This window comes from Ochotona princeps, chromosome 5, assembly GCF_030435755.1.
Source record: "Ochotona princeps isolate mOchPri1 chromosome 5, mOchPri1.hap1, whole genome shotgun sequence".
NCBI classification, from domain to species: Eukaryota; Metazoa; Chordata; class Mammalia; order Lagomorpha; family Ochotonidae; genus Ochotona; species Ochotona princeps.
The window spans coordinates 106,817,328-106,845,032 of NC_080836.1; the positions used below are offsets into that span (position 1 = coordinate 106,817,328).

Here is a 27,705-nt window from a genome sequence, read left to right on the forward strand (position 1 = left end):
CGACACTGCCGCGGCCCGCTGCCGTCGCGCGCTCGCTGCACCCGGGGGCACGGAGGGTCCGGCGGCGGCCATGGAGGCGGCCGCGACGCGGAGCGGCGCTGCCACGGGTCCGCCCGGCGGCCACCCGGACGAAGACAGCCCGCAGGAGAGGTGCGCCCCTCGGCGGGGCGGGACGGGACAGGCCGGCGGTGCCTCGGGGAGCCCTCTGGCGCGGCGGGGCGAGGGGTCCGCCCGGAGAGGCGGCCGGTAGTCGCTCGCCCGCGGGCGGGCGCCGGGAGTCCCGGGGACCCCGGAGTTGGAGCAGGAGGAACGCGGTGTGCTCGCAGTTTGTTTCCTAGGGAGAAACCCTCAGTGGTGTCTCCTAGCCCGTGGGGTTCCTTGGCTGTCACCTACTCAGAGGACGGGTGGTGTGGTCGCTCCACGCGGGACTACGGCCACTTGGCTGGGCGTGAAGTGGGGTGACCGTGCGTGTGCACGGCCAGGCGCTCTGCATGCATCGGGCCAGTATAGCTTTACTATCCCATACGGAGAGCAAACCAGGACAGGATGCAAACTTCAGTTGCCGCCGGCACTACTGCTGCCAGACTGGTCCGATCCCCCGAGAGCCTTGTCGCCTGCGGGTGACGCTGCAGCGGACAGCCAGGGAATCGGCCTGCCACCCTGGGTGGCCAGCCCAGTGCTGACTTGTAGCATGCACACCCACCATCCCCACCCCTGCTGCCACACGGCCTGCGGCTGTTTTCCTCCTGCAGGAAGGTCTACATGGACTACAACGCAACCACACCTCTGGAGCCCGCGGTCATCCAGGCCATGACGGAGGCCATGACGGAGGCCTGGGGCAACCCCAGCAGCTCCTACCCGGCAGGTATGGCTGGGAGCCGCCCGCCAGCCCACATTCGGGGACTGGGGCCTCTTGGGGAAAGTGCCCCTGCCCCGCCCAGGACAGCGTTGTTTTGAGTGGATTGTTAGCTGTAAATGTGGAACCGGAACTGCTGGTCATTCCTTTAATCTGTGCACGTGGCGTTTCTAAGCTGAGCCTGTGGGGGCCCCCATCTGTGCCGCTTAATGTTTAACGCCCTGCTTACAGGCAGGGTGTTTGTGAGAACAGAGCCTGCAGCCAGCACAGCAGAGCCTTACACCGTGTGCAAAGGAAGGCTTTGGAATCACCTTGATCCTGTGTAATCTTGGCCTTGTTACAAAATGAGGATGACTTTTTGCTGTGCCGCGCCAGCCCGAGTTTCCGTCAGTCCGTTAGCGCTAGTGCGCATGGAGGTGGGAGCTGTGGGAGATGCTTGGCTGCCAGCTGGTGGTCCCCTGGCAGGTTCCAGCATGTTCTCGGACAAGGGTACACTGAGGCCTCAACTTTCTCCTTTGATGTAAAATTAACTATCCTAATTGTGGGTCTTGAGGAGCTAAAATAACTTGCGGCTGGAATATGGCCAAGGAGCTCCTGGATTGCTAGGTGCCTGTGTAGGTTTGAGGATGCATGGGCAGCTGTTTGCTTATTAGAAGTTTCACAACAACTTGATAATTAAAAGCAAGGTCGCGTAGTAATCAATCATTAACTTCTGTGTTGACAAGTGTCTGGACTCTGCCTTGTAGCCAATTCCCCTGCCTGGGAAATGAGAAGGTAGAGGGCCATCACACGCCGGAAGAAGCTTGGGCGGGACACTGCAGGCCTGCGTGGGGTGGACAGCGACCGAGGGCCACCTGGCCGCCTTTGCCCACAGTGTGCCAGGGCAGCATGGCTCGACCCTGCGGTGCTGCGGAGCTGCAGTGGGCCTGGTGCAGCCCCGGCTGCTGCGGCCACGCAGAGCAGTCCTGCACATGGAGATCTCTGCTTCTCCCTCTGTCGTCCTTCCAAATAGATGAACAGATCTTTAAGAAGCAAAAACGATAACAAAAAATGTAAAAAGTGAGTTACGGTTCACTTTCTGTTGCTACTCAGGTAGAAATGAAAAAGAAAATCACTTGATGACAGGACAATTTGGTATTTTCTCAATGTTACCGCTAGAAGTCTTTGAGGAGAAAAGCATTGAGGATGCGTGGGAAGATTTTAGGTGCCCACGGCATTGACCGTGGCCTGCCTGTGAGAACGAAGGGCTGCAGGTGACAGAGCCTGGGGAAGCCGGCAGTGGAGCCTGTCCGTGGCCTGGGAAGATGGCTCTCGTGGAGGCGTGCTGTGTGTGCAATTGTGTTCGCCTGTTGTTCCCCCCACAAGAAGTGTATGAGCAGATATGGTAACGGTACCACATAGTTTTGTTCTGAAACACAGAAAACCCAAAGAGCGCCCCCCCTTGTTGGTTTCTGGTAGTCCAGGACCGTTGTGGTCAGCCATGCAAACAAGGCCTCTCTCCTCAGCATGCCGCTCCTCCCCACGTGGGCAGCATGGCTACTGCAGCCCAAGCCATCAGGTCAGCAGTCCCACCCATGGCAGGGAGAAAGGTATTCCCAAGTCCTTCAAGGATACTTCCGGAAGCTTCACAAAACCACTGGGCCCAGAGCTTGGCTCCATGGCCACGCCTGATTGCAATGTGAGTTGCGAAATGCAGTCTTAATTCCAGGCAGTGGGCCCAGCGCTATGGCCTAGAGGCTAAAGTCCTCGCCTTGAATGCTCCGGGATCCCATATGGGTGCCGGTTCTAATCCCAGCAACCCTGCTTCCCATCCAGCTCCCTGCTTGTGGCCTGGGAAAGCAGTCAAGGATGGCCCAAAGCCTTGGGACCCTGTACCTGTGTGGGAGACCTGGAGGAAGTTCCTGGCTCCTGGCTCCAGATCGGCTCAGCACCGGCTGTTGTGCTCACTTGGGGAGTGAATCATTGGACAGAAGATCTTCTCTGTCTCTCCTCCTCTCTGTATATCTGACTTTGCAATAAAAATAAAATAAATCTTTTTAAAAATTTTAATTCCAGGCAGTGATGAGCCAGTTAGAAACGGTCTGTGGGCCCTGGAAGGAGACTGGGTGGGGGATGACCAACAGCTGCAGCCCGGTGAGGACACAGCACGACGCTTGCCTCTGTGCAGGGGACTGTGGGAACTCGTGAATATTTTCTGTCTTGTGAGGGTCAGGGGATGGCTTCGCAGTGGACTCTTGGAGGCCCGGAGCTGCATCTGGTGGGCCAGCTGTGCGTCACGTCCCGAATGGAGCAGGCACCTGTGCCCACTGGAGCTAGTGCCCATTTATCCAAAGTTGTCCCAGCACTTGGCACACATCTTAGTGAAGGCGGCTCAGCCTCTCCTGCACAGTGCAGGCCTTTGTTACATAAAATCTCTGCAGGTGCTAACGGCTGTGTGAACTACTGCACATCTGATTTTACATCTGTCAAATGATTTATTGGTTTATTTGAAAGGCAGCATTTATAGAGAGAGACAGAGAAAGATCTTGCATCCACTGGTTCACTCCCCGAATGGATGCATTGGCTGGAGCTGGGCCTGCAGAAGCCAGGAGCCAGGAGCTTCTTTCTGGTCTCCCACATGGATGCAGGGTCTGAACGTTCAGGTCCGAAATCTCGGCTGCATTCTCGGGCACATTAGAGGGAGCTGGAACTCCAGTCAGCGCTCATGTGGGACGCAGCGCCTGCAGGTGGTGGCTTCACACACTATACCACAGCACCAGCTCCTACAGTACTCTTTTTTAAAACAAAGTTTTATTAAAGTGAAAGGTAGAGTTAGAGAGAAAGATCTGTGTGCTGGTTCACCCTCAGCTGACTGTGATGTTAGGACTTGGCTAGACTGCAGCTGGGGTCCTGAACTCTACCTGGGTCTCCCACACGTGTCCAGACCCTTGGTCAGCACTGCTTTCGAGTTGCACTAGCAGGGAGCTGGACCGGAGGCGGAGTGGCCGGGACTTGAACTGCACGCTCTTTGCTTAACCTGCCGTGCCCTGAACCAGCCCTAGCCTGCTCTCTGTAATGCCATTTTATGGTATACGTTAGCAGCACCGCTGAGCTGCGAACTAGGAGTGGTCCCACCTTGCCCGCCTCACACAGTGTGGTGCCCGTGGGTGTGACTGTCCCCCACCGCCCCGGGAGCCCCTGGGGCTCAGTGCTTGTGCACAGCGTGGAGTTGGACTTGGTGTTCCACCTTGGCTTGTTTCTGTTGTCTTGCAGCTTGCTCTTAAGCATATGCCCCACCCTTTGCTTCTCCCGCCTTGCTGAACGGGAAGCCAGGCAGATGGCCACAGCTTCCCTCTCTCCTGGCACGCGGGAAGAAGAAAGCCACCCTAGGGAACTTGGGGTTCCCAGGCACCCCTCCAAACTTGTTTCTGGTTCCCAGCAGGTTTCGCGGTATGCTGGTTACCACCTCCTCCTAGTGCCCGCTCACACCGCTCAAACTGGTGTGGTCAGTTTGTTGGTTGTAGTGGTCGACTTGCAGCCAAAGTAACAAATTTCCACCTTGGTCCTCAAGGCAGGAAGGCCAAGGAGATCATCAGTGCAGCCCGAGCGAACCTGGCCAAGATGATCGGGGGGAAGCCTCAGGAGCTGATCTTCACCTCCGGGGGAACCGAGGTAAGGTCTCAGCCGGAATCAGGAGTGTGGAAAGTCGTGTGCTGGAACTTTCCTTCTTTTTAAAATACTAGTTCTTGGGCCTGCTGTATTGTAAACTAGCTTGATAATAAGCCATTATGAGTTGTATTCAAAATGTGAAAAGTGCATGGATTTTGAGGTCTTTTTGCACCAAAATAAACTCATACGAACTTGTAGGCGCGTCTGAACGGGATCTGACGGAGGAGGCTTCGGTGAGAGAGGAGCCTCTGGCAAAGCGACCTGGGTTCCGTGAGAGTTGAAACAGGAACAAGCCTCGGAGTTGTGGGGACCCTTGGCTGAAAGGGGGAGGAAGGCGTTGGTGCTTTACGTAAAGTTCCTGGGGTGTGTGCTCCAGAGAACCCGTCGGTGACAGAGGCGACGCTCTAGGAGGGAGGAGACGGTGTGAAGATGGAGCCTGCAGCAGCGATTTGCCAGGAAAGAACGGGTCTCGCTCGTGCCCTGAGACTACCAGCAGCAACAGCAGCCAGCACCTGGGCATCTTAGTAGGCTCGGCTTACCCAATTCTGACTGGAAGACTGGAGTGCAGCCGACAGTTCTTGTGCACCACAGTTCTTGTGCCCACATCAGCTGAGCTTCCTATGGGAATCTTACACGAGTCGCACACCTGTGGGTAGGCTCCCCAAAGTAACCGACGTGGAAATGCAGAGGGCCAAAGCTCCGTGAAGCTGTACCTGGTGGGAGGACTTGGCTACACAGTCAAGTCTGCAGGAAGTCCTGCTACTTAAGGTGGAGGGGCTTTGGGGAGCAGGGAACAGGGACCCAGCAACGGCCATGCTTGTCTGGACCCTTGATCTGCAGGAAGTCTGCTACTTAAGGCAGGGGGGCTATGGGGCAGAGGGGACAGGGGCCGTGACTGTCTGGACCCTTGTCCTGTGCTGAGGTGCTGGGGACATGCACCTGGGGTTGGACAAGGTTGTCAGTTTCCCTGCCTTTGGCGACTGTAAGATCCTCATGTGGGACACAGGGGACGGGGTCTCCTCGGGTGGTGTGGGGACAGCCGAGTGGTCCTGAAGAGAAAGGGCCGCCCGGGTGCCTCAGGCTTATGGCGGTGGCTCGGGTAGAGAAAGCCGCGCTGTGGAGGGTGGGCCTCAGGCTTTTCGGCAGCAGGGTCGTACTCTCGTGTGGGAGTGGTGGCTCTGTGAGAACGGAGTGGAGCCAGGAAGACATAATGACGGGTTCTGTCACAAGAGCTTAAGAAGAAAGCCGACCAGCAGGAGGGCAGCCGAAGATGCTGCGACACCCTGGGACCCAGGCACCTGTGCTGGGGAGAAGCAGCTGCTCACAGCTCCTACAGCTCTTCCCGAAGCGGACAGCCTGCCTGAGATATGGACGGGAAACCGAATGCATGCCGGGAGAAAAGCCAAGTGCCTCAGCCTGCTCCGGGACCACAGGGCGGGGAGCAGCAGCACCCCGGGCACAGCTGTCGCCGTGGGAAGGGGGAATCCAGGCCGCCAGGCGCTGACTGCCGTCGACACAGCCGTGGGGGCAAACCCGGCAAGCACTCTGGAATAGTGGGCCCAGTCCCGGGGGCTGAAGCCACAGCTCCCCGGTGTGTGCGTCTGTCCTGAGGAGACAAGACAGTGCCCAGGGCATGGGGACGGCAGTGTCATTGGTAACTGCCAAGCTACCGAGGCCACCCAGATGTCCCTCCTAGATTCTGGGTGGCGAGTTGAGCAGTGTGCTGCCACATGGTGCTGTGCACGACCCGGACAAACCTCTGCTCACCAGGTGAAGGACTCGGCTCAGGATGACAAGCTCCTGCACAGGGAGGGCCAAGGGAGCACGGGGCAGAGCCGAGGGCTGCCGGGCGGCACCAGGAGTTAGGAAGAAGCCGCCCTTTCTGCTTTCAAAGAGCGCACCCTCCGAGGCGGGCATTGCGCTTCTGGCCTCCAGTGCTGCAGGATAAATGGCTACTCTTGGCGCGCACACACACGCTGAAGATGTGCCTGACAGGGCCACAGTGCCTGGTGGGATGTGAGACCTTGGGCTCTGTGACCTTGACTCCAGAACTGTGTCACCTCCTGGTGGTCCTCCAGTTAAAGCCAGCCTGCTGTCCAGTTCCTGTTGTGGTCTGGGGTCAGGCACCGGAGTCTTGTGGCCGGGGGGACGTGGTTCCATTTTAGATGGAGTCTGCAGGGTCTGTCACTAGCCATCTTTCTCATTTGTCTGAGTTCATGGCTTGAAGATCTGGAAGAAACTCCTGAGCTTGCCCAGGTGCCCTGGGGGCGCGGGGACTGGCAGCTGCGTGTCGAGTCTTTGGGCAGAGCCTGGCTGTTCGCATCTGTCACCCAGCCCAGGGGCCTGACTGTGTGCGTGTGTCACCCAGCCCAGGGGCCCAGCCATGACTGCATGACCCAGCCTGGGACACACAGCACCCAATAGAGCTCCGCTGCCGGGTGTGTTCCGGTTAGTTCTGTTCTCTTGGCGGTCAGAAGGATGTGGAGTTAGGACTGCTTACGTAGGAAGCAGCAGTGAAAAACCAGACTCCGTGATGGAGTCCCAGGCTCTTGTGGTGGACGCCCCAGGAGTCCCTCCCGGAGGCTGGGCAGCCCGGCCACGGGGAGCTGAGTGAACTACTCTATTTTGATAGATTTATAGCATTTGAAGCATTATACTGCTGCTTTGTGACAAAGCAGACATCATGGCCTGGAAATGAATTCTCAGCCCTCAGAAAGCGTGAGCCAAAGGTGCAACTCATGCAGTTGAATTTCTTGGAGGTTTTGTTTGCTTGTTCTGTTACTGTGGGCTACAAAAGGAAAAGGGGTTCCCTTGGAGTGATTCTTATAACTGCTTTTTTTGTTATTTCTTTACAGTCAAATAATTTAGTGATCCATTCTGCGGTGAAAACCTTCCATGAAAACGCAGCCTCCCCAGGAGACCCGGCGGAGCGGCCCAGCCCGGCAGAGGGAGCCAGGCCCCACCTGATCACGTGCACGGTGGAGCATGACTCCATCTGTCTGCCCCTGCAGCACCTGGCGAAGGAGCAAATGGCCGGTGAGCGGCCACAGGGGCCCTGTGGGCAGCTGTTAACCCAGATCTCGCTCGTGGGGGACCTCCCTCCTGGTGTGCACCCGTCACATTTGTCCGTGGGAGCTTAGCTGGCTCCTGTGCCCTGGATGTCAGGATTGGCTGGCTGTGAGCACTGCAGTCTGGGTGTTAGCATGAGTTTTCATTTGGCTGCAGCTGAAATCCTGGGTGGAGTGGCAGGGCCATGGAACTTGGTTTGATGACGTGTGTGGTGACTGTACTGGGCCCAGACCTTGTGCTGCGGGCTGAGTCATTGTATGTTCTCAGTGGTTTACGAGGGGACAGTCCCTGTATCCTCGTCAACATCATTTTTTAAGATTCATTTATTTTAAATGCAAAATTACAAGGGTGGGGGAGAAACATCGAGAGGGAGAGATCTTTCACCCACTGGTTCCTCCCCAGATGGTTGCAACGCCTGGCACTGGGCCAGGACAGCAGGCAGGCGCTTCTCCCGGGTCTGCCAGGAGGGAACATGCCCCACTGCTTTCCCGGATGCATGAGCAGGAAACAGGATCCTAGATGGAGTGGCCAGGGCATGATCTGCCAAATGGGATGCCAGCGTGCCAGGAGGCAACTTGCCACCACACCAGCCCCTCTCCAACATTTTTTTTTAATAAAGCAAACATTTATTAAACTATAATAAAAACATTCCATCAAATTACAAAACCTGAGCAAGAAAAACAAACGGCACATGCTTAACTGTGGTTGACATTCAAATAAAATTTGCATTCCCAAAATATTATACAGTAATTAGAAAATACCAGCCACAGTAATATTAGGATACTTTTACGTGCGATCTCAACAAATTTGAACAGAAGCAAATTTTAACAAAGGTAAATTTTGCAGTGAAACATAGCAGTAGATTAAAGATCTTAACATGTTTATTTTACTGCTATTTGACACTATGATACAAAAATAAGAGGATTTACTTGACATTTTTAATAAATATCTCATGGGCTGTTGAGTGCCTTACTGGTGAAAAGATTTAACTGGCTAATCTCATCAATCCGTTTTGTACATTTAGTAAGCATCATCTCTGCCCTACCTAACTCTTAATGCAATTCACAGCACACAAATGGTTATCATATTAAATACATAATCAACTCGGACTTCTCAACAACAAGGAAATTAGTAAACCATCAAATGGACTGCTTACCATACACTTTCCTCATAACTAAATAACACACAAAAAATCAAAATAATATTTGTCATCACTCTAAACTATTGCCAGCAACTGACGATAACTGCCAATTTGCCATATTCATGTTCACAACATGCTAAATATACTCTGCTGTTACTTCATCCATGAAATGCCAACATGCCTAGAACAGAGAATTTTCACCATCTCTTGCCGTGGGACCTGACTTGCAGCAATCTATATTTAGATCAGAACTCCATGGGCACTTGATGAACTCTACCTTTCCATGTTGGCTTTCTTATATGAGAGATAATATATGGTATTTATTCTTTTGTGATTGACTCATTTCGCTGAGCATAATAGTTTCTAGTTGGGACCACCTGGTTTTGAATAGAATAATATCGTTCTTCTTGACAGCTGAATAATATTCCATTGAGTAGATGTACCACAGTTTTTTTAACCATTCTTCCTTAGACGCACATCTGGTTTGTTTCCATGACATTGCTATTGTGGATTGTGCTGCTGTGAATATAGGATTACAGATCCCCTTCTCGTATGCAGATTTCACTTCTGTTGGGTATATTCCTAAGAGCGGGATTGCTAGGTCATATGGCAGGTTTATTTGCAATTTTCCAAACACTCTCCATATGGATTTCCACAATGGTTGTACTAGCCTACACTCCCACCAGCAGTGAAGGGGGGTACCTTTCTCCCCACATCCACGCCAGCATGTGTTGTTTTTCGAATTCTGAATGTAGGCCAGTCTCACAGGAGTTAGGTGGTACCTCAAGGTGGTTTTCATTTGTATCTCTCTGATGGCTACAGAGCCTGAGCATCTTTTCATATATTTATTAGCTATTTGTATCTGTTCTTTTGAGAAACGTCTGTTCATTGCCTTTGCCCATTTTGCTACAGGGTTTATTTTTTCACTATCCTTGGGTTTCTGAAGCTCTTTGTAGATCCTAGATATTAGTCCCCTGTCACTTGTGTAGAATGCAAAAATTTTTTCCCATTCTGTAGGTTGCTTCTTCACTTTTTTAATTGTTTCCTTTGCTGTACAGAAACTTTTTAGTTTGATATAGTCCCATTTGTTCATTTTGGATTTGATCGCCGTTGCTTTAGGCGTCTTTTCTAAAAAGTCTTTCCCTGTTCCTATATCTTGGAGTGTGCTTCCTATGTTTTCCTTTAGTAGTTTAATGGTTTCTGGGTGTGGGTTTAGGTCCTTGAGCCAATTAGAGCTGATTTTTGTATAGTACGACAGGTGCGGGTCCTGCTTCTTTATTCTGCAAGCTGTTATCCAGTTGTCCCAACAGCTTTTATTGAATAGACCAGGTTTTTTACCTGGATTGTTTTCTGTTTTCTTGTCAAAGATTAGTTGACTATACATGTGTGGATCCCCTTCTGGTGTTTCTATTCTGTTCCACTGATCTTCTTCTCTGTTTCTGTACCAGTACCAGACTGTTTTGATAACCACTGCTCTATAGTATGTCTTGAGGTCTGGAATTGTGATTCCTCCGGTTTGATTTCTATTTTTCAAGACAGCTTTAGCTATTCGTGGTCTTTTGTGGTTCCAGATGAACTTCTGTATCATCTTTTCTATTTCTGAGAAGAATATTGCTGGGAGTTTGATTGGGATTGCGTTGAATCTATATATTGCTTTCGGTAATATGGCCATTTTGATGATGTTGGTCCTGCCAATCCAAGAACATGGTAAGGTTCTCCATTTTTCAAGATCTTCTTCTATTTCTTTTTAAAATGATTTATAGTTTTCATCGTAGAGGTCTTTCACATCTTTAGTTAACTTAATTCCTAGGTATTTAAGATTCCTTTCCTCTATTTTAAAGGGAACTGTACTTACAATTTCTTCCTCAGTGGCGTAATTATTTGTATACACGAATGCCATTGATTTGTGTTCATTAATTTTGTATCCTGCTACTTTGCCAAAGTCTCTTATGAGTTCCAATAGTCTTTTGACTGAGTCTTTTGGTTCTCCTATATAGAGAATCATGTCATCTGCGAATAGCGATAATTTTAATTCTTCATTTCCAATTTGTATTCCTTTAATTGCTTTTTCTTGTCTAATAGCTCTGGCAAGGACTTCCAAAACTATATTGACCAGTAGCAGTGAGAGTGGACATCCCTGTCTAGTTCCAGATTTTAACGGGAAGGCTTCTAGTCTTTCCCCATTTAGTATGATATTGGCATTGGGTTTATCATAAATTGCTTTGATTATGTTGTAGAATGTTCCTTCTATGCCTATCTTATTTAGGGTTTTTAACATGAAGTGGTGTTGGATTTTATCAAATGCCTTCTCTGCATCTATTGAGAGGATCATATGGTTTTTATGAGTCAACTTGTTGATGTGATGTATCACATTTATTGTTTTGCGAATGTTGAACCATCCTTGCATACCTGGGATGAATCCCACCTGGTCCGGGTGAATAATCTGCCTAATGTATTGTTGGATCCTGTTGGCTAATATTTTATTGAAGATCTTTGCATCTATGTTCATCAAGGATATCGGTCTGTAGTTCTCTTTTTCTGTTGTTTCTCTCTCTGGCTTTGGTATTAAAGTGATATTAGCTTCATAGAACGAGTTTGGAAGAATTGCCTCTTTTTCTGTTGTTTGAAAAAGCTTGTGTAAGATTGGGGTTAGTTCTTCCTTAAACGTTTGGTAGAATTCAGCAGTGAAGCCATCTGGTCCCGGGCTTTTCTTAGTTGGGAGGGCTTTAATTGTTGATTCAATCTCAGTGCATGTTATTGGGCTATTTAGATTGTTAATTGCTTCTTGATTCAATTTTGGTGGATTGTATAAGTTCAAAAATCTGTCCATTTCCTCTAGGTTTTCTAATTTGTTCGCATATAGTTGCTTATAGTAGTTCCTGATGATTCTTTGTATTTCTAAGGTACCTGTTGTTACATCTCCATTCTCATTTCTGATACTATTAATGTGTATTTTCTCTCTCCTTTTTTTAATTAGTCGAGCTAGTGGGGAGTCTATTTTGTTGATTTTCTCAAAGAACCAACTCTTTGATTGATTAATCTTGTGTATAGTCCTCTTGGTCTCTATTTGGTTTATTTCCTCCCTTATTTTGATGATTTCTTTTTTCCTACTAGTCTTAGGGTTGCTTTGTTGTTGTTTTTCTAGTTCCTTCAACTGTAAGATTAGCTGATTTACTTGGTGCTTTTCTTGTTTCTTGAGATAAGCATTAATTGAAATGAACTTTCCCCTCAGCACCGCCTTGATTGTATCCCATAAGTTCTGATAAGTTGTGCTGATGCCTTCATTTGTTTCAAGCAATTTTTTAATTTCCCCTTTGATTTCCTCTCTAACCCATTGCTCATTTAGTAATATATTGTTCAGCCTCCATATGTTTGTAGGTCTTCCTTGGTGTTTCGAATTCTTGGTCTCAAGCGTCACTCCTTGGCGGTCTGAGAACGTGCATGATATGATTTCCACTTTTTTAAATTTGCTAAGGCTTGATTTATGGCCTATGATATGATCAATTCTGGAGAAAGTTCCATGTGCTGATGAAAAAAACGTGTATTCTCTGTCAGTAGGATGAAAGGTTCGATAGATGTCAACTAAGTCCATTTGCTCTAGAGTTTGAATGAGTTCTATTGTTTCTTTGCTGAGTTTCTGGTTTTTTGATCTGTCCATTTGTGTTAATGGGGTATTAAGGTCCCCCACTATGATCGTATTGGAGTCTATTTCTCCCTTTAATCCCGTTAATATTTGTTTCACGTAACTAGATGCTTTGGCATTTGGAGCATAAACATTTATTATGCTGATCTCTTCTTGCTGGATGCATCCTTTGATCATAATATGGTATCCTTCTTTATCTCTTTTGATGCTTTTCACATCAAAGTCTATGTCATCTGATATAAGAATGGCTACTCCTGCTTGTCTTACCTTACCATTTGCTTGAAATATCTTTTTCCATCCTTTTACTTTCAATTTTTTCTGATCTTTATTGGTGAGATGCGTCTCCTGTAAGCAGCAGATAGATGGATTTTGTTTTTTGATCCAATCCTCCAATTTATGGCATTTAATTGATGAGTTTAAGCCATTTACATTCAGCGTTATTATAGATAAAGGACAATTTGGTCCTGTCATTTTGGCGATGTGTTGTTCTAAATTAGGTCTTGCGTTAGCATTTTAGTTGGATGTTCTCCACATTTGCCTTTGTTTCTGATGGTTACTATTTCTTTTTTCTTTCATAGGAACTTCCTTGAATATCATTTGTAGGGCAGGTTTAGATGAGACAAAATCTTGAAGTTTTCTTTATTGTGGAAGAATTTTATTTCATTTTCAAAGACAAAGGAGAGCTTTGCAGGGTAAGTTATTCTGGGCTGAAAATTTTTCTCTTTTAGAATCTGGAATATGTCACTCCAGTCTCTTCTGGCCTGTAACGTTTCCTCTGAAAAGTCAGCTGTAAGTTTGATTGGGGTTCCCCTATATGACACTTGATTTTTTTCTTGTGCACATTTAAGGATTTTTTCTTTTTGTTCAACTGAGGAGAGCTTGATTATCATGTGTCGTGATGAAGTTCGTTTTTGATCAACTCTGTTGGGAGTTCTGTGGCCCTCCTGTATATTATTTTCTAATTCTTTGCTCGGTTTAGGGAAGTTTTCTTGTATTATTTCATTGAATACACCTCTAATCCCAGCTTCTCTTTCTGCACCTTCTGGAACACCCATAACTCTTATGTTAGACCTTTTAATCATATCTTTTAATTTTTGGATATTATTTTTAGCTTGACCTAGCTCTGCTTCCAGCTTTTTGTTTGTTTCTTCGTGATGGCAGAAAATATCTTCTAATTCTGAAATTCTTTCTTCTGCCTCATTCATTCTGTTTTTGAGACTCTCCACTGTAGTTTTAATTTGCTCTACTGTGTTCTTCATTTCTGATATATCAGCCTTAATTTGATGTATTACTGCTATTTCTTCTTTGAACTCTTGTTTGTACTTCTCATTGTTGACCAGGAGCTTTGCAATGAGTTTTCTGAGTTCCCTGTCCTCCATTTTCTCGATGTCTTCCTCAGTTAACTCTGAGAATGGGCGAAGCTTTTGCTCCTTTGTTGGAGAGACTTTAGTAACATTCATAGTGTTTTTTTTCTTGTCTTTTTCCTTTTGAAATTGTCAATCTGTTTGACGACATCTCTCTGGTCTGTTACCTCAGGTGTATAAATTAACTTTAATGCTCAATCAGTACCCTGGGTTTAGGAAACACAACTGTCCTAAATAATTGCTTTGCGTGGCACTGATTTTATAGGCAGGACTGAGCTTATTACCCCCTGCTAGCCAACACGTCTAAGTACCTCCTGAGGTCGTCCTGGGCAAACTTGGTGGCCAGAAAGATCAGGGGGCTGTCGCAGTCAGCTCCAGGGACTACACAGACCCCCCAGGCTGCAAGACTATTGCCGTGGGCTCAGCTCTGCGCAATCAACCAACAACACACCCACTCTGGATCTCCACTCAGGGTTCACACCTGCTATCCTGCCACCCGATATGGCTCCAGGTGGAGAACCGCAGCTGCTAGCTTTCAGCTCCAGGGACCACACCGACCCCACAGGGAACAGAGCCAGTGCTCCCCTCCACCCCCAGACCAGATCCGCACAAAGAGTCAGAAAGGGGCCCGTGTGCCGTTCTGTCAACTCCGCCCCGCGCCTCTCCACACAAGGCGGCCCCCCCGAGTCCCCGACTCCCTCCACGTGCAGCTGTTCCCAATCACCAAGCTCAAACTGTCAGGACCCAGACCACACTCGCCCTCCCAACCCCCCACACAGACCCAGGCTCCAACCTGGCAGTCACAGCGTCCATGCGGAGGCCACCGGCGGATGTCCAGCCGGCACTGGAAATGAATCGCTGGAGTCCGGACCACCGGAGCCCACGGCCCCGAAGGCTGGCGAGTCCCCGGCCGGCCACAAGGTCAGTCACGAGAGCTCCTTGTGCCAGGAAAGCCAGGTGTTCGCCTGCTACCACCGCCCAGCGCAGGGACTCCGAGTCTTAAAATTCCATTCTTTATGTTATCAGTCTAAGATGTTTTATTGTAGCAACCCACAAATAAGATAAGGGTGGCATGAGCTTCTGTCGCGGGCAGCAGAGCCGGCAACGTGGGCACGGCGAAGGTCCGGGGGTCTGGCGGAGGTCCGGGGGTCTGGCGAAAGTCCGGGGGTCAGGCAGAGGTCCAGGAGTCAGAGGAAGGTCCGCACTGGTTTTGTAGCTTCACAATTCCACCTTCGACAACTCTTCCGAGGAAGAGCGACCTGGGAGAGTTGAAGAGCGTGTCCGACGAGCTTGGCAGAGAGTGCTCTTCAACATTTTTATCTGTTTGTTATTATTATTATAACCCTCATGGGTATAAAATATCTCATTGTTTTAGTTTTCATTTTTTTTCTAATAGCGTCAGGTGTCTTTTCACATACGTATTGACCAATTACTCATGCACTGTCTTTGCAGGAATGTCTGTTCTAATACTTACCCTTGTGTATGAAGATGGTGTTACCCGTCTGCTGTTTTTCAGTTCTGAGAGTTGTTTCTGTGTGTGCATCATTTACAATAGTTTCTCGCAGTCCGTGAGTTTTCTTTCTTTGTAGCATGCCTTGATGGGCACATTTGGATGAAGCATTTGTTAGTTTTTCTAGTCCTTTGCATCATTTGTAGGAAACTTGGCCTGCTCCAGGCGATGAAGGGTTACTTGCATGTTTTCTTGTTAGACTGTCTTTTAGTCTTAGCTCTCTGTCTGACACGCTTGGAGTTAGTTCTCTGTACTGTATGCTAGGAGGTAGGAGCCCAGGTTTATCTTGGGCATGTGGGCATCCAGGGGTCCCAGCACCCCCGTGAGTGACCTTGCACCTGTGTGAACGGCCATGGGCATGTGGACATCCAGGGGTCCCAGCAGTCCCACGAGTGACCTTGCCACCTGCGTGAATGGCCATGGGCATGTGGACATCCAGGGGTCCCAGCACCCCCGTGAGTGGCCTACACCTGTGTGAGCATGTGGCCAATCGGCAGACAGGAGCTGTTGAACTCTTGCATGTGTCCATTAGTGATTCCCATCAAGGGTGGAAGCCCTTCTGCCTGCTCTCCTCTCTCTGGCCTCTGCTTCCACTGTGCCCATTGCTTGTGTTGGTACTTCATTTTGTCCCACATTTCTCTGTGGGTCTGTTGACTTTTCTCCTCGTTTCTCTCTGATATTGGGATTCGAAGATCTCTGTCAGTATGTCTGAAGTTTTGTGGACGACTTTCTTGAGTTCTAATCTGTTGAACTGCACTGAACTCTTCTTATCGGTCATTGTGCAATGACTAGTGCTTCTTGGAAAGTGTGTAGGGTTTCAGTTTTAACCTTTGTTAACTTATATATACGTGCACACACTCATTTTTATTTGTCAGAGTAACAGGAAGAGGGCAGGAAAGAGCTCCCCTCGACGGGTCCACTTCTTCCGTTCCCAGCAGCTGGGCCAGGCTGGAGCTGGAGGAGCCCCGCCGCCGCAGTCCTCAGCTGCCTCTCAAGTGCCCCTTGGGAGCAAGCAGGCGACACCTGTCCTGGGCACTGTGGGTGTCCTAAGCTTGACCCGAGCATCCCTTACTTCCATTTCTCCATGGCCCTCGTGAAGAACTGACGGCCCTTTGAGTCCAAGGGGTGCCACGTGGCTGACACACATTGCCCCGCGCCTTCTGTGGCTTCCTTCAGCACGGTCACCCTGCCATCCGCAAGCTTCCTTCTTACCTGGAGGGGAGGTGGGACCTTGACGGTTCACCTGTCCACAAGTGCCTGTTCCACACCAGGCACACGGTAGATGCTTGGCAGACGTCGGCTTGGTGCCCAGCTCCCAGTGGACCCAGGTGGTGCCCCCTGGTCTGTCACTTCCCAGTGGGTTCCTGAGCACAGAAGGGCAAACTCGCCACCTGCAGCTGCTCTGAGGAAGCACCCGCGGGGAGCAGCTGACAGAGTACTTCTGGGGTGATGTGGGGCAGGTCCTTCCCCTTTACAGCTGCTCTGAGGAAGCACCCGCGGGGAGCAGCTGACAGTACTTCTGGGGTGATGCGGGGCAGGTCCTTCCGCTTTACAGTTCTCTCAACTTTGAACATTTTTTTTCTTTTGGAAAAAAATTGAGTAATCATCAGAGACAGCTCCTGTCTGCTGATTGGCCGCATGCTCACAGTGGCCGCTCACCAGCCCAAAGCCTGCAGCTGGGAGCTCGGCCCCGTCTCCCGCGCAGGCGGGAGGACCACGTGGGGCAACTAGCAGGGCGCTGCAGTCAGGAGCCCGACAGGGTACCGAGCCCAGGTGCTCCCGACCCACCGCTGGCCGAGTGGGTGCTGCAGCTTTCCCAGCTGAGCAACGGCTGAGTGAGCCTTGGGCGTTGACCTAGTACTGTCTTCTGCATCTCAGAGGTCACCTTTGTCCCAGTGTCCAAAGTGAATGGGCGAGTGGACGTAGACGACGTCCTGGCGGCTGTCCGCCCCACCACGTGCCTTGTGACCATCATGCTGGCCAACAACGAGACCGGAGTCATCATGGTGAGCACTTGCCGGGCCACCAAGTGCGCAGGCACTGAGGGGTCCCTGCCCGCTCCCCTCACATACACCCTGTCCAGGCTAAGGGGCCCCTGCCCGCTCCCCTCACATACACCCTGTCCAGGCTGAGGGGTCCCTGCCCGCTCCCCTCCCCTCACCCCTGTCCAGGCTGGAGGGTCCCTGCCCCTTTTCCTCCCCACCCCCAGCGCTTCCTGCTGAGTCTGTCGGATCACAATGCAGTGTCAGCCACGTTTCCTCTCTCTTCAGCCCGTCCCTGAGATCAGCCAGCGTGTCCGGGCCCTGAACCAGAAGCGGGCAGCCTCGGGGCTGCCCCGTGTCCTCCTGCACACGGATGCTGCCCAGGCGCTGGGGAAGAGGCGCGTGGATGTGGAGGAGCTGGGAGTGGACTTCCTGACCATCGTGGGCCACAAGGTAGGTCAGCAGAGGTCACTTCTGCCTGAAGCAGAGCCCGCTGAGCCACTGCTTCTCCCACGGATCCAGCGCCCGGGTACGGCCGCCACCCCCAACCACAGGCCCCACACCCGGGCTTCACAAGCAGGAGCCAGCAGTGGCGCAGTGCCACGTGATGAGTGCCACAATGGGACAGTGGGGGCACCCCGACCCAGACGGGATAGAGTTAGGGGGTATGGAGAGCCATGGGGGTCGCAGGACTGGAGGGCATGGCCAGGCAGACAGCAGAGAGTGGGTGGGGATGTGTGCCAAGACCCAGGCACATGTGCAGCCCAGGAAAATGTGGCTTCCCTACACATGGTGAGCACGCCTTCTTGGGTACAGGCTAGAGGAGTGTACCTTCTCAGTGCACAGGCCTGGGGGAGCCTGTCCTCTTGGGGTACAGGCCTGGGGGTACAGGCCTGGGACAGCTTGTCCTCTCTGGGTACAGGCCTGGGGGGCACAGGGGAGCCGGGGAAAGCCATGGAGGCCCATGCCGGGAGTGCTGCTGTACTGACCCTGGCAGCAGCTGTCGTGAGCACCCTGTCATCAGTACCCTGTCCAAGGAGCGGTTGTCAGCTGGCTGCCCAAGGAGCCTGTGTGGCCCCTCATGGCGCAGTTCAAAGTTCACAAACCAGCGGCTGAACCTCAGACCCACCTGTGAGAAACGCCCCGCTTTGAACTCCTCCCGGTTTACACAGTCCACTGCGTCCTGTGCTGGGGGCTGTGCCCGCTGCAGAGCTGGGGACTGAGCCCAGCAGCTGTCCCTGTCTCAGGCCAGGGCTCTGCCGTGCGTGTGGGATGTCGGGGCAGTGACGGACAGCACGGCCCGGGGTCTCGTGCAACCCCCCGACCATGCACTGGCCTCAGCTATCTGCACTCTGGGCTCTTGGCTCGTGTGCAGACCAGCTTGCTGCAAGCTTCCCTGGAGTAAATGCCTGACTTTCCCTTCCAGTTCTATGGTCCCAGGATTGGTGCACTCTATGTTCGAGGGCTCGGTGACCTCACCCCTCTGTACCCGATGCTGTTTGGAGGTGGACAAGAGCGGAATTTCAGGCCAGGGTAATGTAAAGTTCACGGTCTCTGACATGCTGGCCGTGCCCTTTGCCCATACAGCAGCAACATCTGAACACAGCCTGTGCTGTCCCTTTCACCTCCCGGAAGCACTGTGACTCCTCAGGCTTGGCTCTGCTGACAGACCCCTGCACCCAGGCTGCCTAGGACAGTGCAGAGCAGCGTGGGCAGGCTGCTCAAAGCGGCTTCAAAGCACCTGGCTCCGCTGGTCGTTTTGGCCCAGCCTGCTGACTGGACGCTGCTGGACCTTTCAGGGCTGGACAAGCTGTGCTGTGGGGAGCAGGAGCCATGGAGCAGCGCCCTGGCTTCCTGCTGCTCCTGTGTCTACCAGGAACTGAGTGTTTGCCAGAAACCTCACAGTAAGAAGCAGAAGTAAGATCAGCAGGCAGCTCCCTGAGGTCTCTCGCCCCTTGTCCCACACTTAGCGCCGAAGAAGCCGGCCCCGCTCACGGCTGCTCTCCACAGCAGCAGGCCAGGAGAGGAACAGCTTGGCGAGCGGGGCCAGGTAGAGCCAACCTGCTGTGCTCTGTGCGGCCCCAGAGGAAGCCACACCGTGGCCGCTCCACGGCAGCACGGGCCAAGTAGGAAGTCCCGACTCGAGCTGCCCTGTGCTGTAACCAGCAGCCACACAGCCTACCAGGTGTGTCGGGGCAGTGGGGCCGTGTCAACCCTCCGAGCCCGTGCAGCTGGGAGCCCCATGCAGACATGCCCTTGCCCGGGCCTAAGCAGCAAGGAAGGTACTTGTCCTGGTTCTCTCACCAGGCAGTGATGAGGAGGCTCACACCCCATACCACTGCAGCGTCAGAAAATCCCAAACAGGAAGCTTAGACCAGGGCTGTGAAGATGGCAAGCGGAAGGAAGAAGGTGAAACGTGACTGCACTGAGATGATGGAGGTGTCAGATCTGTGTGACAAATACGTTACAGGAAGCTGTGAACAAGAACACACTGGAGGCGACTTAGAGAAGTAACATGTAAAGAAGAACCAAATGGAAATGTTAGAGCTAAAACGGACGTGACCAAAATAAACAGCTGAGTGTTGAGTCGGACAGCACAGCAGGAGGGCTGTTACGGGAATCTGAGCCAGCGAAGAGCAAGGCTGAGGTAGGAGGCTGCGGCTCGCGGCATCCTCCGGAGAGCAGGGGAGGGGAGGATACGGAGGACAGCGCTGGAAGGCAACCTGAAACTTTCTGGAAAACTGCCCACATCTCAAGGAGCTGAGCAAACCCCAAAACAGAACCCCACCTCCCCGGCAAAAGCCTTGCCAAAGACTTAGAACTAAGCTTCCAATAATGAACGATACAGAAGAAACGCCACGCCACCGGGGAGGCAGCTCGAGTGACAGTGAGCTCATCAGAAATCAGAGACCAGAAGAAAGTGCTCAAAGAAAATCGTCCAGTCAAGGTCCCATGCCCAGCAAATGTAGCCCTTGGGCGTGCAGGGCAAGTCAGGATATTCTTAGATGAAGGGAAAACCAAGTTTTCTACTAAAGATAACATGCATTCCTTCTCTTCATTTTTTAGAAAATATTTATTTGTTTGGAAGGAAGAGTGATGGAGAGAGACAAAGGGAGAGGGAGGCAGATCTTCCACCCTCTGATTGGTTCAGCCCAGATGGCCTGGGACTCTGATACCATTGCCCAGGAGGTAGAAAGGCCCCACGTGGGCTCCTTTCGCTGCCCTCCCAGCAGTGCTGGAGGGAGCTGGAACAGGCAGAACAGCGGGGCCTGAGGTTGCCTGCTGTGGGATGCCCCCTGGCAAATGGCACCTTGGCCAGCCTCTGCTGTGGGATGCCCCCTGGCAAATGGCACCTTGGCCAGCCTCTGCTGTGGGATGCCTCCTGACAAATGGCACCTTGGCCAGCCTCTGCTGTGGGATGCCTCCTGACAAATGGCACCTTGGCCAGCCTCTGCTGTGGGATGCCTCCTGACAAATGGCACCTTGGCTTACTGTATGACAACACTGGTTCATCTCTTCACTAGAGGTGACTGAAGGATGGCATGTAACATAGTTGCATACAGGAACATCGAAGATCAACCTTATTAGATGAGGGAGTTTTGAAGGTTTGCAGGGGCTAGTTGTGGCTCAGCAGTGACGTCACTGCTTGGGTTACCTGCAGGTATGAGTCCCAGCCCCTGGCTTCTGCCTTGGTTTCCTGCCAATGCCCACCCTGGGAGGTAGCAGGTATTGGCTGCAGTACCCAGAACCCAACTGCCATGTGAGAGGCTGGGGTTGGGTTCTGGGCCCCTGGCTTTGACTTAGCCAAGCACTGTCTGCTGCAGGCATCATGAAGAGACCTCTCAGCCCGGCCCCTGTGCCTTTCAGCTGAAGAAAATTTATTTAATTTTTTTAAAATTGAAGTCATATATCATGCTTTCTTTGGCCACCGTAGAATGGACATAAGAGTAATAGAAAAAGAATAGGAAAATTTCCAGGTACTTGGAAAGAAGCGGCTCACTTCTAAATAGTTTGGGTCCAATGCACCAAGCTGACCACAGAGCGCAGCAGCAGCCACGGGCAGCGCTCCAGCGGCGGGGTTAGGACGCTGGGTGCTTGCAGTCAGCCAGGCCTCCGCCTGCAGGACCTCGGAAGGGCACCGAGCAACCTCCACGGAAACAGGAAGAAAGAGTAGAACTCAGTGAACCGCGACACAGATACAAGGTAAAAACAAATCCGTGAGAGCTGGGCCTCCAGTAACTAAAATGACAGAGCACCTGCAAGACTGACAAAGGAAAATTGACAGCATTCTGGGACATGCCCTTCAGCACGTGCAGGAGGAAGGAAGCTGAGGTGCCCGAGACCAAAGCCAGGGACGCCATCCCTTGTGAGCTTAGATGTGGAAACCTTTGGCAAGAGGTTACCACCTAGAGCTCAAAGTCCAGAAAAAGAAGTGCGGCATGCTCTAGCGGAGCGTGTTCCAGCACAGGCCCAGGCGTTCCGGGACAGTGGGCAGAGCCTGCTTCCCATGATGCCAGCACCCCCCACCCCAGAGTGCCAGTTCACGGCCGGCTTCCTGCAGAACACCCGGAAGGCAGCTGAAGGTGGCCGCCCGCTGGACAACCTGCTGGAGCTCCCTGGCTGACACGGCCATCTGGGGAGTGCACCGGCGGGTGGAAGATCTCTGTCACCTTGACGTAATTCTGTTTCTGTAGAGGTCATTTTATGTCCTTCCACAGTAGAAGGCTGATGAGTGGCAAGTGGCACATATTTCCTAAGGAAAAGCCAGCATTTCCTGTGAAATGCGCTCGGAGGAGTCGGCCAAGCTGACCCATGGCGGCAGCACACTGCAGTCTTAACTCTACAGAACGAGAGAAGGGTGTCCACCTCCGTGTGGTGCTGGGGTCTCCTAGTGAACTTGTTAAGGCAACAGAAGGAACAGCTAGGTACTCGGGTGAGAAAAAAAGACAAAACTGGGCTTGGCGGCGTGGCCTAGTGGCTAAGGTCCTCGCCTTGATCCCATATGGCCGCTGGTTCTAATCCCGGCAGCTCCACTTCCTCTCTATCTCTCCTCCTCTCAGTATATCTGACTTTGTAATAAAAATAAAATAAATCTTTAAAAAAAAAAAAAAAAAAAAAAAGACAAAACTGCCCCCAGTCAGCCATGGTTGTCTATGCAAACTGCCAAGGGATGGATGTACAGGGCCACCCCGAGGCTAGCCAGTGAGTGCCGCCCTGCCAGGCCTGCCAGCTCCTTGGGTCTGGCCCTCCGAGCCAGCTGCAGGCAGGACTTGAATTCAGTAAGCGCAGGCCGGTGCTGAAGTCGGGGTGATCTTTCAGGGCTCATAAGAGTGGCTAATACCCGACCAGCCCATGGCAGGAAAAAGACCCTCGCTCCCTCCCGTGTGACACTCTAGGGACCATCCAGAGGCATTCCCCGGGTGCATGACAGGTCGGGGACGTTCGGAAAGAGATGCTAGCATGTGGAGCATCGGGCCAGGAGGAGAAGCTAGGCACAGACGGTATAGATTTGGGGCACCATCGAGGCACCTGTGTGGCACAGGTCAGAGGGACAGGGTGACTGTCCCTGTTTGATACAGTCATGTTCTGTCCCCAGGGTCTCTTGCTGACACCCTTGTTCACTCTCACTCCATCCTTGTCACCCACAGGACAGAGAACACCCCAATGATTGCTGGCCTTGGGAAGGTAAGCCGCGGGGCCCTTTGGTGGCTGCAGCGGGCACCCAGGAGCCCCCTGGCGTCGTGTTTATTTCCTGGAGAAGGGCATGTGTTGGAATCTACGGCACGGAATGCATGCATGTGGCACCTGCCAGGAAAAAGCTGTTGGCTCCGCCTTTTCTGGCTCTGCTCTGTGGCAGAGCAGCCTCGCTGCCCTCCGGCGCCTCCCCTGCTGCTTTCCTGCCTGCGTGTTGGTATTGAGGTTGACACACAGAGAGACAGAGCTACTAGCTCATTCCCCCCAAATGCCCACAGCACCCAGGACTGGCCCAGGACCAAAGTTGGGCCAGGAACCTGTCGCCTGAGGCATCACTGTTCCTTCCCAGGATCCCCAGGACCTGGAGCTGTCAGGAAGGGCAGTGACCCCTCTGAGCACTTGTCATGCCCCTGGTGCTGTCCCCACCTGAACACTGATCCACCTGCGCAGCTTCCCAGGGTGGCACTGTGCTGTCTGAGGCCATGCCGTCCATCCACCATGCTACCTGGCTGGATGGGCTCCCCACCCTGCCACATGTTTGTCCCCAGGCCGCTGAGCTGGTGACCCAGAACTGTGAGGCTTATGAGGCCCACATGAGAGATGTTCGGGACTACCTGGAGGAGCGGCTGGAGGTGAGTGGGGAGGCTGGGCTGCCTGGGAGGAAGTGGGAGGCGAACTGAGTCTCCAAGCTCGGTAGGATTGCATCCCGGTCTCCAGGAGTCAGGCAGAGAGGCTCCCTAGCCCAGGTCCCGAATCCTGGCCAAATGTGCCAGAGATGCCGTGTTTGATGGCCGAGTGCAGGAGGTCGTGTGGACTGGTGTACATACTAGATCTGTTGCCGTTACCTCCGCAGATCGAAGCCAGTTGAGAAGAGGAGTGTTTGCTTGTTGAGGTTTCATTTCCTAGAAAAAGCTCAAGTGGAGGGGTCTTTGGAACTGCCACGTGATGGCATTGTTTTCCCCAGGCTGAATTTGGCAAGAAGAGAATCCATCTGAATAGCCGGTTTCCAGGCGCCGAGCGGCTGCCCAACACCTGTAACTTTTCCATCCGGGGTCCTCAGCTGCAAGGTGACTGCCCGTGTCCCCTGTCCTTCCAGTGTGTGCTGCTTCGGTGCCCTGGGCTTCACTGTGGAGTCTGGGCCAGAGCTCACTGGGGCAGGATGAGGTCCTGCTGGGCCAGCATGCCCAGAGCTCACCCCGGGGCAGGATGAGCTCCCTGCTAACCCAGCATGCCCAGAGCTCACCCCGGGGGCAGGATGAGGTCCCTGCTAACCCAGCATGCCCAGAGCTCACCCCGGGGGTAGGATGAGGTCCCTGCTAACCCAGCATGCCCAGCGGAGAGCTGCCTTGGCGCTTGGCCAGGTCCCGGTGCTGCGTGTCTCCTCCATGTCTTTGCGCTCTGCGCGTGCGCAGCGTGCGCTCAGCACCCCAGTCCACATTGAGCCAGACCCGTCAGCGCTGTGTGCACCTGTTACAAACTGTCCCCTGGGAGGGGTCTCCTCCCAGCCCGGGAGCAGTTAGGGCTCCCCAAAGGCACAAGGCCAGCCGGGGCCCCTCAAGGACACCAGCATCAAGCACACTTGGCTTCAGCCAGGCCTCGGGAGTGCACTCTCACCCTGCTAGCCTGGCTGTCCCGTGGGACCCTGTAGGCTCCCTGGCCCATCACAGCCAAGCCTGCCCAGTGGCCACCTGGATTCATTTAAAGGAGGCAGGTGCTTCTCAGCAGTCAACTGAGCTTTTGCAGAAAGAGGGAAGTGCCTGGGCTGGAGCAGGGCACCCCCAGCGTCTGCTCCTGCCCTGCCTCAGCAGGCCCCGTGCTGTCTCCACAGGCCGCCTGGTGCTCGCACAGTGCCGGACCCTGCTGGCCAGCGTGGGGGCTGCATGCCACTCGGACCACGGGGACCAGTAAGTACCCTCTGCCACGCCCGGTGCTGGAGGATGCTGGGACGGGCCGATGGAGGGGTGGGCACCAAAGAGGAGGACAACCTGCAAGACACAAGGTTGGTGCCTGGCATGCTGCAGGGCGAGGGGTTTGGGGAGCAGCAGGGCAAGGTGCCTGGGGAGCAGCGGGGAGAGGTGCCTGGGGAGCAGCAGGCAACACTCCCAGCTGGTAGGATTGTGCAGGGAGCTTGGCTCTGAGGAGCAACCCCGTCCCAGGTGGGCAAGGCATCAAGGGGCTTCCTGGATGGCAGCTGAGGCCAGGAGCCAGGGGTACCAGGGAGAGCTGAGAGGTGTAGGCCCTGCCATGGGCACAGAGGCTGACCCTGATGTCACCAAGGTGGCTGTTGCTAAGGGCATCCTCCATGGTGAGTTGTCCATTTCTCAGATGAGAAAACTGAGGCACTTGACCTCAGAGATGAGAGCTGCCAGTGTAGGAGGCCCAACAAGGTACTGAGAGGGCAGGAGAGGAAGGAGCAGGGAGGGGCCTGCTGTCCCCGGGCCCTGACAGGTGGCCTCCGAGAGCAGCAGGAGGCTGAGAGGAGAGAATGGCCAACATCCTCCCCCTGGATGAGCACTCGGGGGCTGCAGTGGTGGCTGCCGCCTCTGGCCTGGCTATGTGTGTGTGGGCCTGTGATGAGTGCATGGGCAGGGCAGGCTGGGTGGATACTGCTCGGCCTCCGGGTTCTGCCCCGAAAGCCCTGCACAGCCCGCCCTCTGCCTGATGGACACTGCCGCCCCAGAGCTGGCTGGGCACGCCTTGTGGGAATTGGGGGTGAGGTGAGATGAGGGATGAAGTGAGGGAGAAGGTGAAGGGAGAAGTAAGGTGGGTGAGGTGAGAGGTGAGGGATACGGAAAGGAGAACAGAGCCAGGCCGGGCAGGTGGAGGGTCTGTGGTCATGGGGACACACGAGCAGGCCGGGCAGGTAGAGGGGGTCATGGTCATGGGGACACACGGCCAGGCCGGGCAGGTAGAGGGGGTCGTGGGGACACAGCAAGGCCGGGCAGGTGGAGGGTCCGTGGTCATGGGGACACACGGCCAGGCCGGGCAGGTAGAGGGGGTCGTGGGGACACAGCCAGGCCGGGCAGGTGGAGGGTCCGTGGTCATGGGGACACACGGCCAGGCCGGGCAGGTAGAGGGGGTCATGGTCATGGGGACACACGGCCAGGCCGGGCAGGTAGAGGGGGTCATGGTCATGGGGACACACGGCCAGGCCGGGCAGGTAGAGGGGGTCGTGGGGACACAGCCAGGCCGGGCAGGTGGAGGGTCCGTGGTCATGGGGACACACGGCCAGGCCGGGCAGGTAGAGGGGGTCATGGGGACACAGCAGGCCGGGCAGGTGGAGGGTCCGTGGTCATGGGGACACATGGTCAGGCTGGGCAGGTGGAGGGATCGTGGGGACACAGCAGGCCGGGCAAGTGGAGGGGGGTCGTTGGGACACAGCAGGCCAGGCAGGTGGAGGGGTCGTGGGGACAGAGCAGGCTGGGCAGATGCGGGGATTGTGGGGACACACGAGCAGGCCGGGCAGGTGGAAGGTCTGTGGTCATGGGGACACACGGCCAGGCCGGGCAGGTGGAAGGTCCATGGTCATGGGGACACATGGCCAGGCTGGGCAGGTGGAGGGATCGTGGGGACACATGGTCAGGCTGGGCAGGTGGAGGGATCGTGGGGACACATGGTCAGGCTGGGCAGGTGGAGGGATCGTGGGGACACAGGTGGAGGGGGGTCGTGGGGACAGAGCAGGCTGGGCAGATGCGGGGATTGTGGGGACACACGAGCAGGCCGGGCAGGTGGAGGGTCTGTGGTCATGGGGACACACGGCCAGGCTGGGCAGGTGGAGGGATCGTGGGGACACACGGCCAGGCCGGGCAGGTGGAGGGGGTCGTGGAGACACAGCCAGGCTAGGCACATGCGGGGGTCATGGGCACACACAGCCAGGCCAGCAGGTGGTCCCCTGCTGGGGACCTGGCCGAGAGCCATGGAAGCAGCGTTGACTGACTGCCCTTCCCGCCCCCAGGCCGTCGCCCGTGCTGCTGAGCTGTGGCATCCCCTTCGCCGTGGCCAGGAACGCGCTGCGCCTCAGCGTGGGCCGTGGCACCACCAGGGCCGAGGTGGAGCTCGTCGTGCAAGATCTGAAGCAAGCCGTGGCCCAGCTGGAGGGCCAGGCCTAGCCCCGGACAGGGCCCACTGCCACGCTTAGGAATCCTCCCCGCAGCGGGCAGCCCAGGACCACCTTCCCCCTTCTTGTCTCACTCCACCCCGCGTGTCAGAGCGTGGGGCGTCCGTGTGAGTCGCTCCTCCCCGGACTGGGCCGCCTGATACACGGGCAGCCCTCCCATCCTGCCACACTGGACCACCTGCCTCCTGCTGCCCAGGGCGATGGCAGAGTGGACAGGTTACAACTGCGCCCCACACCCCTGCAGTAATCACGGAGCACATCCCGAGTGCCCTTCCTGGAAGCGGTGTTCTTTTCTGGAAGGTAAAACCCAAGCGCCTTCGTCAGAAACATAGGAACCTGAATGCTGACTCGGCTGTGGCTCCTACACGTGCTCTTCCGTGCTGCCTCAGTGGGCCCTGCTCCGCCCTGCTCTGGCCTCTGTCCAGCCTCAGCCTCGTCCAAGGCAGGGTGTGCCTGTGGCAGCCAGGCGCCTTCCACTGCTGCCACCCCGGGCACTGCCCATGCTGCCAGCTCTCATCTCGTCTCCAGATCCTCTGCTCCACTGCGGACAGCCAGTGTCCTGGGGCCAGGAGCAGATCTCCCGCCACCCCGGCTGAAGGACTTACACCCTCCCGCAGCCCTCGCAGGGCCCTGGCTCCAGGAGCATTGGTCTGCGTAGGAAACAGTGGGGTCTCAAAGGTG

General features: G+C 53.9%; 1 protein-coding gene across 1 annotated transcript; it reads left to right on the forward strand.

Moving 5' to 3' along the window:
* Positions 1-27,034, forward strand: SCLY (selenocysteine lyase). The gene is made up of 12 exons (XM_004597447.2): positions 1-150; positions 753-865; positions 4,407-4,507; positions 7,360-7,540; positions 17,110-17,237; positions 17,502-17,666; positions 18,640-18,746; positions 22,862-22,898; positions 23,456-23,539; positions 23,872-23,974; positions 24,736-24,811; positions 26,863-27,034. The coding sequence occupies exons 1-12, from the start codon at positions 71-73 to the stop codon at positions 27,014-27,016; spliced, it is 1,329 nt and encodes a 442-aa protein (XP_004597504.2). The 5' UTR covers positions 1-70; the 3' UTR covers positions 27,017-27,034.
* The last annotated feature ends 671 nt before the right edge of the window (positions 27,035-27,705 follow it).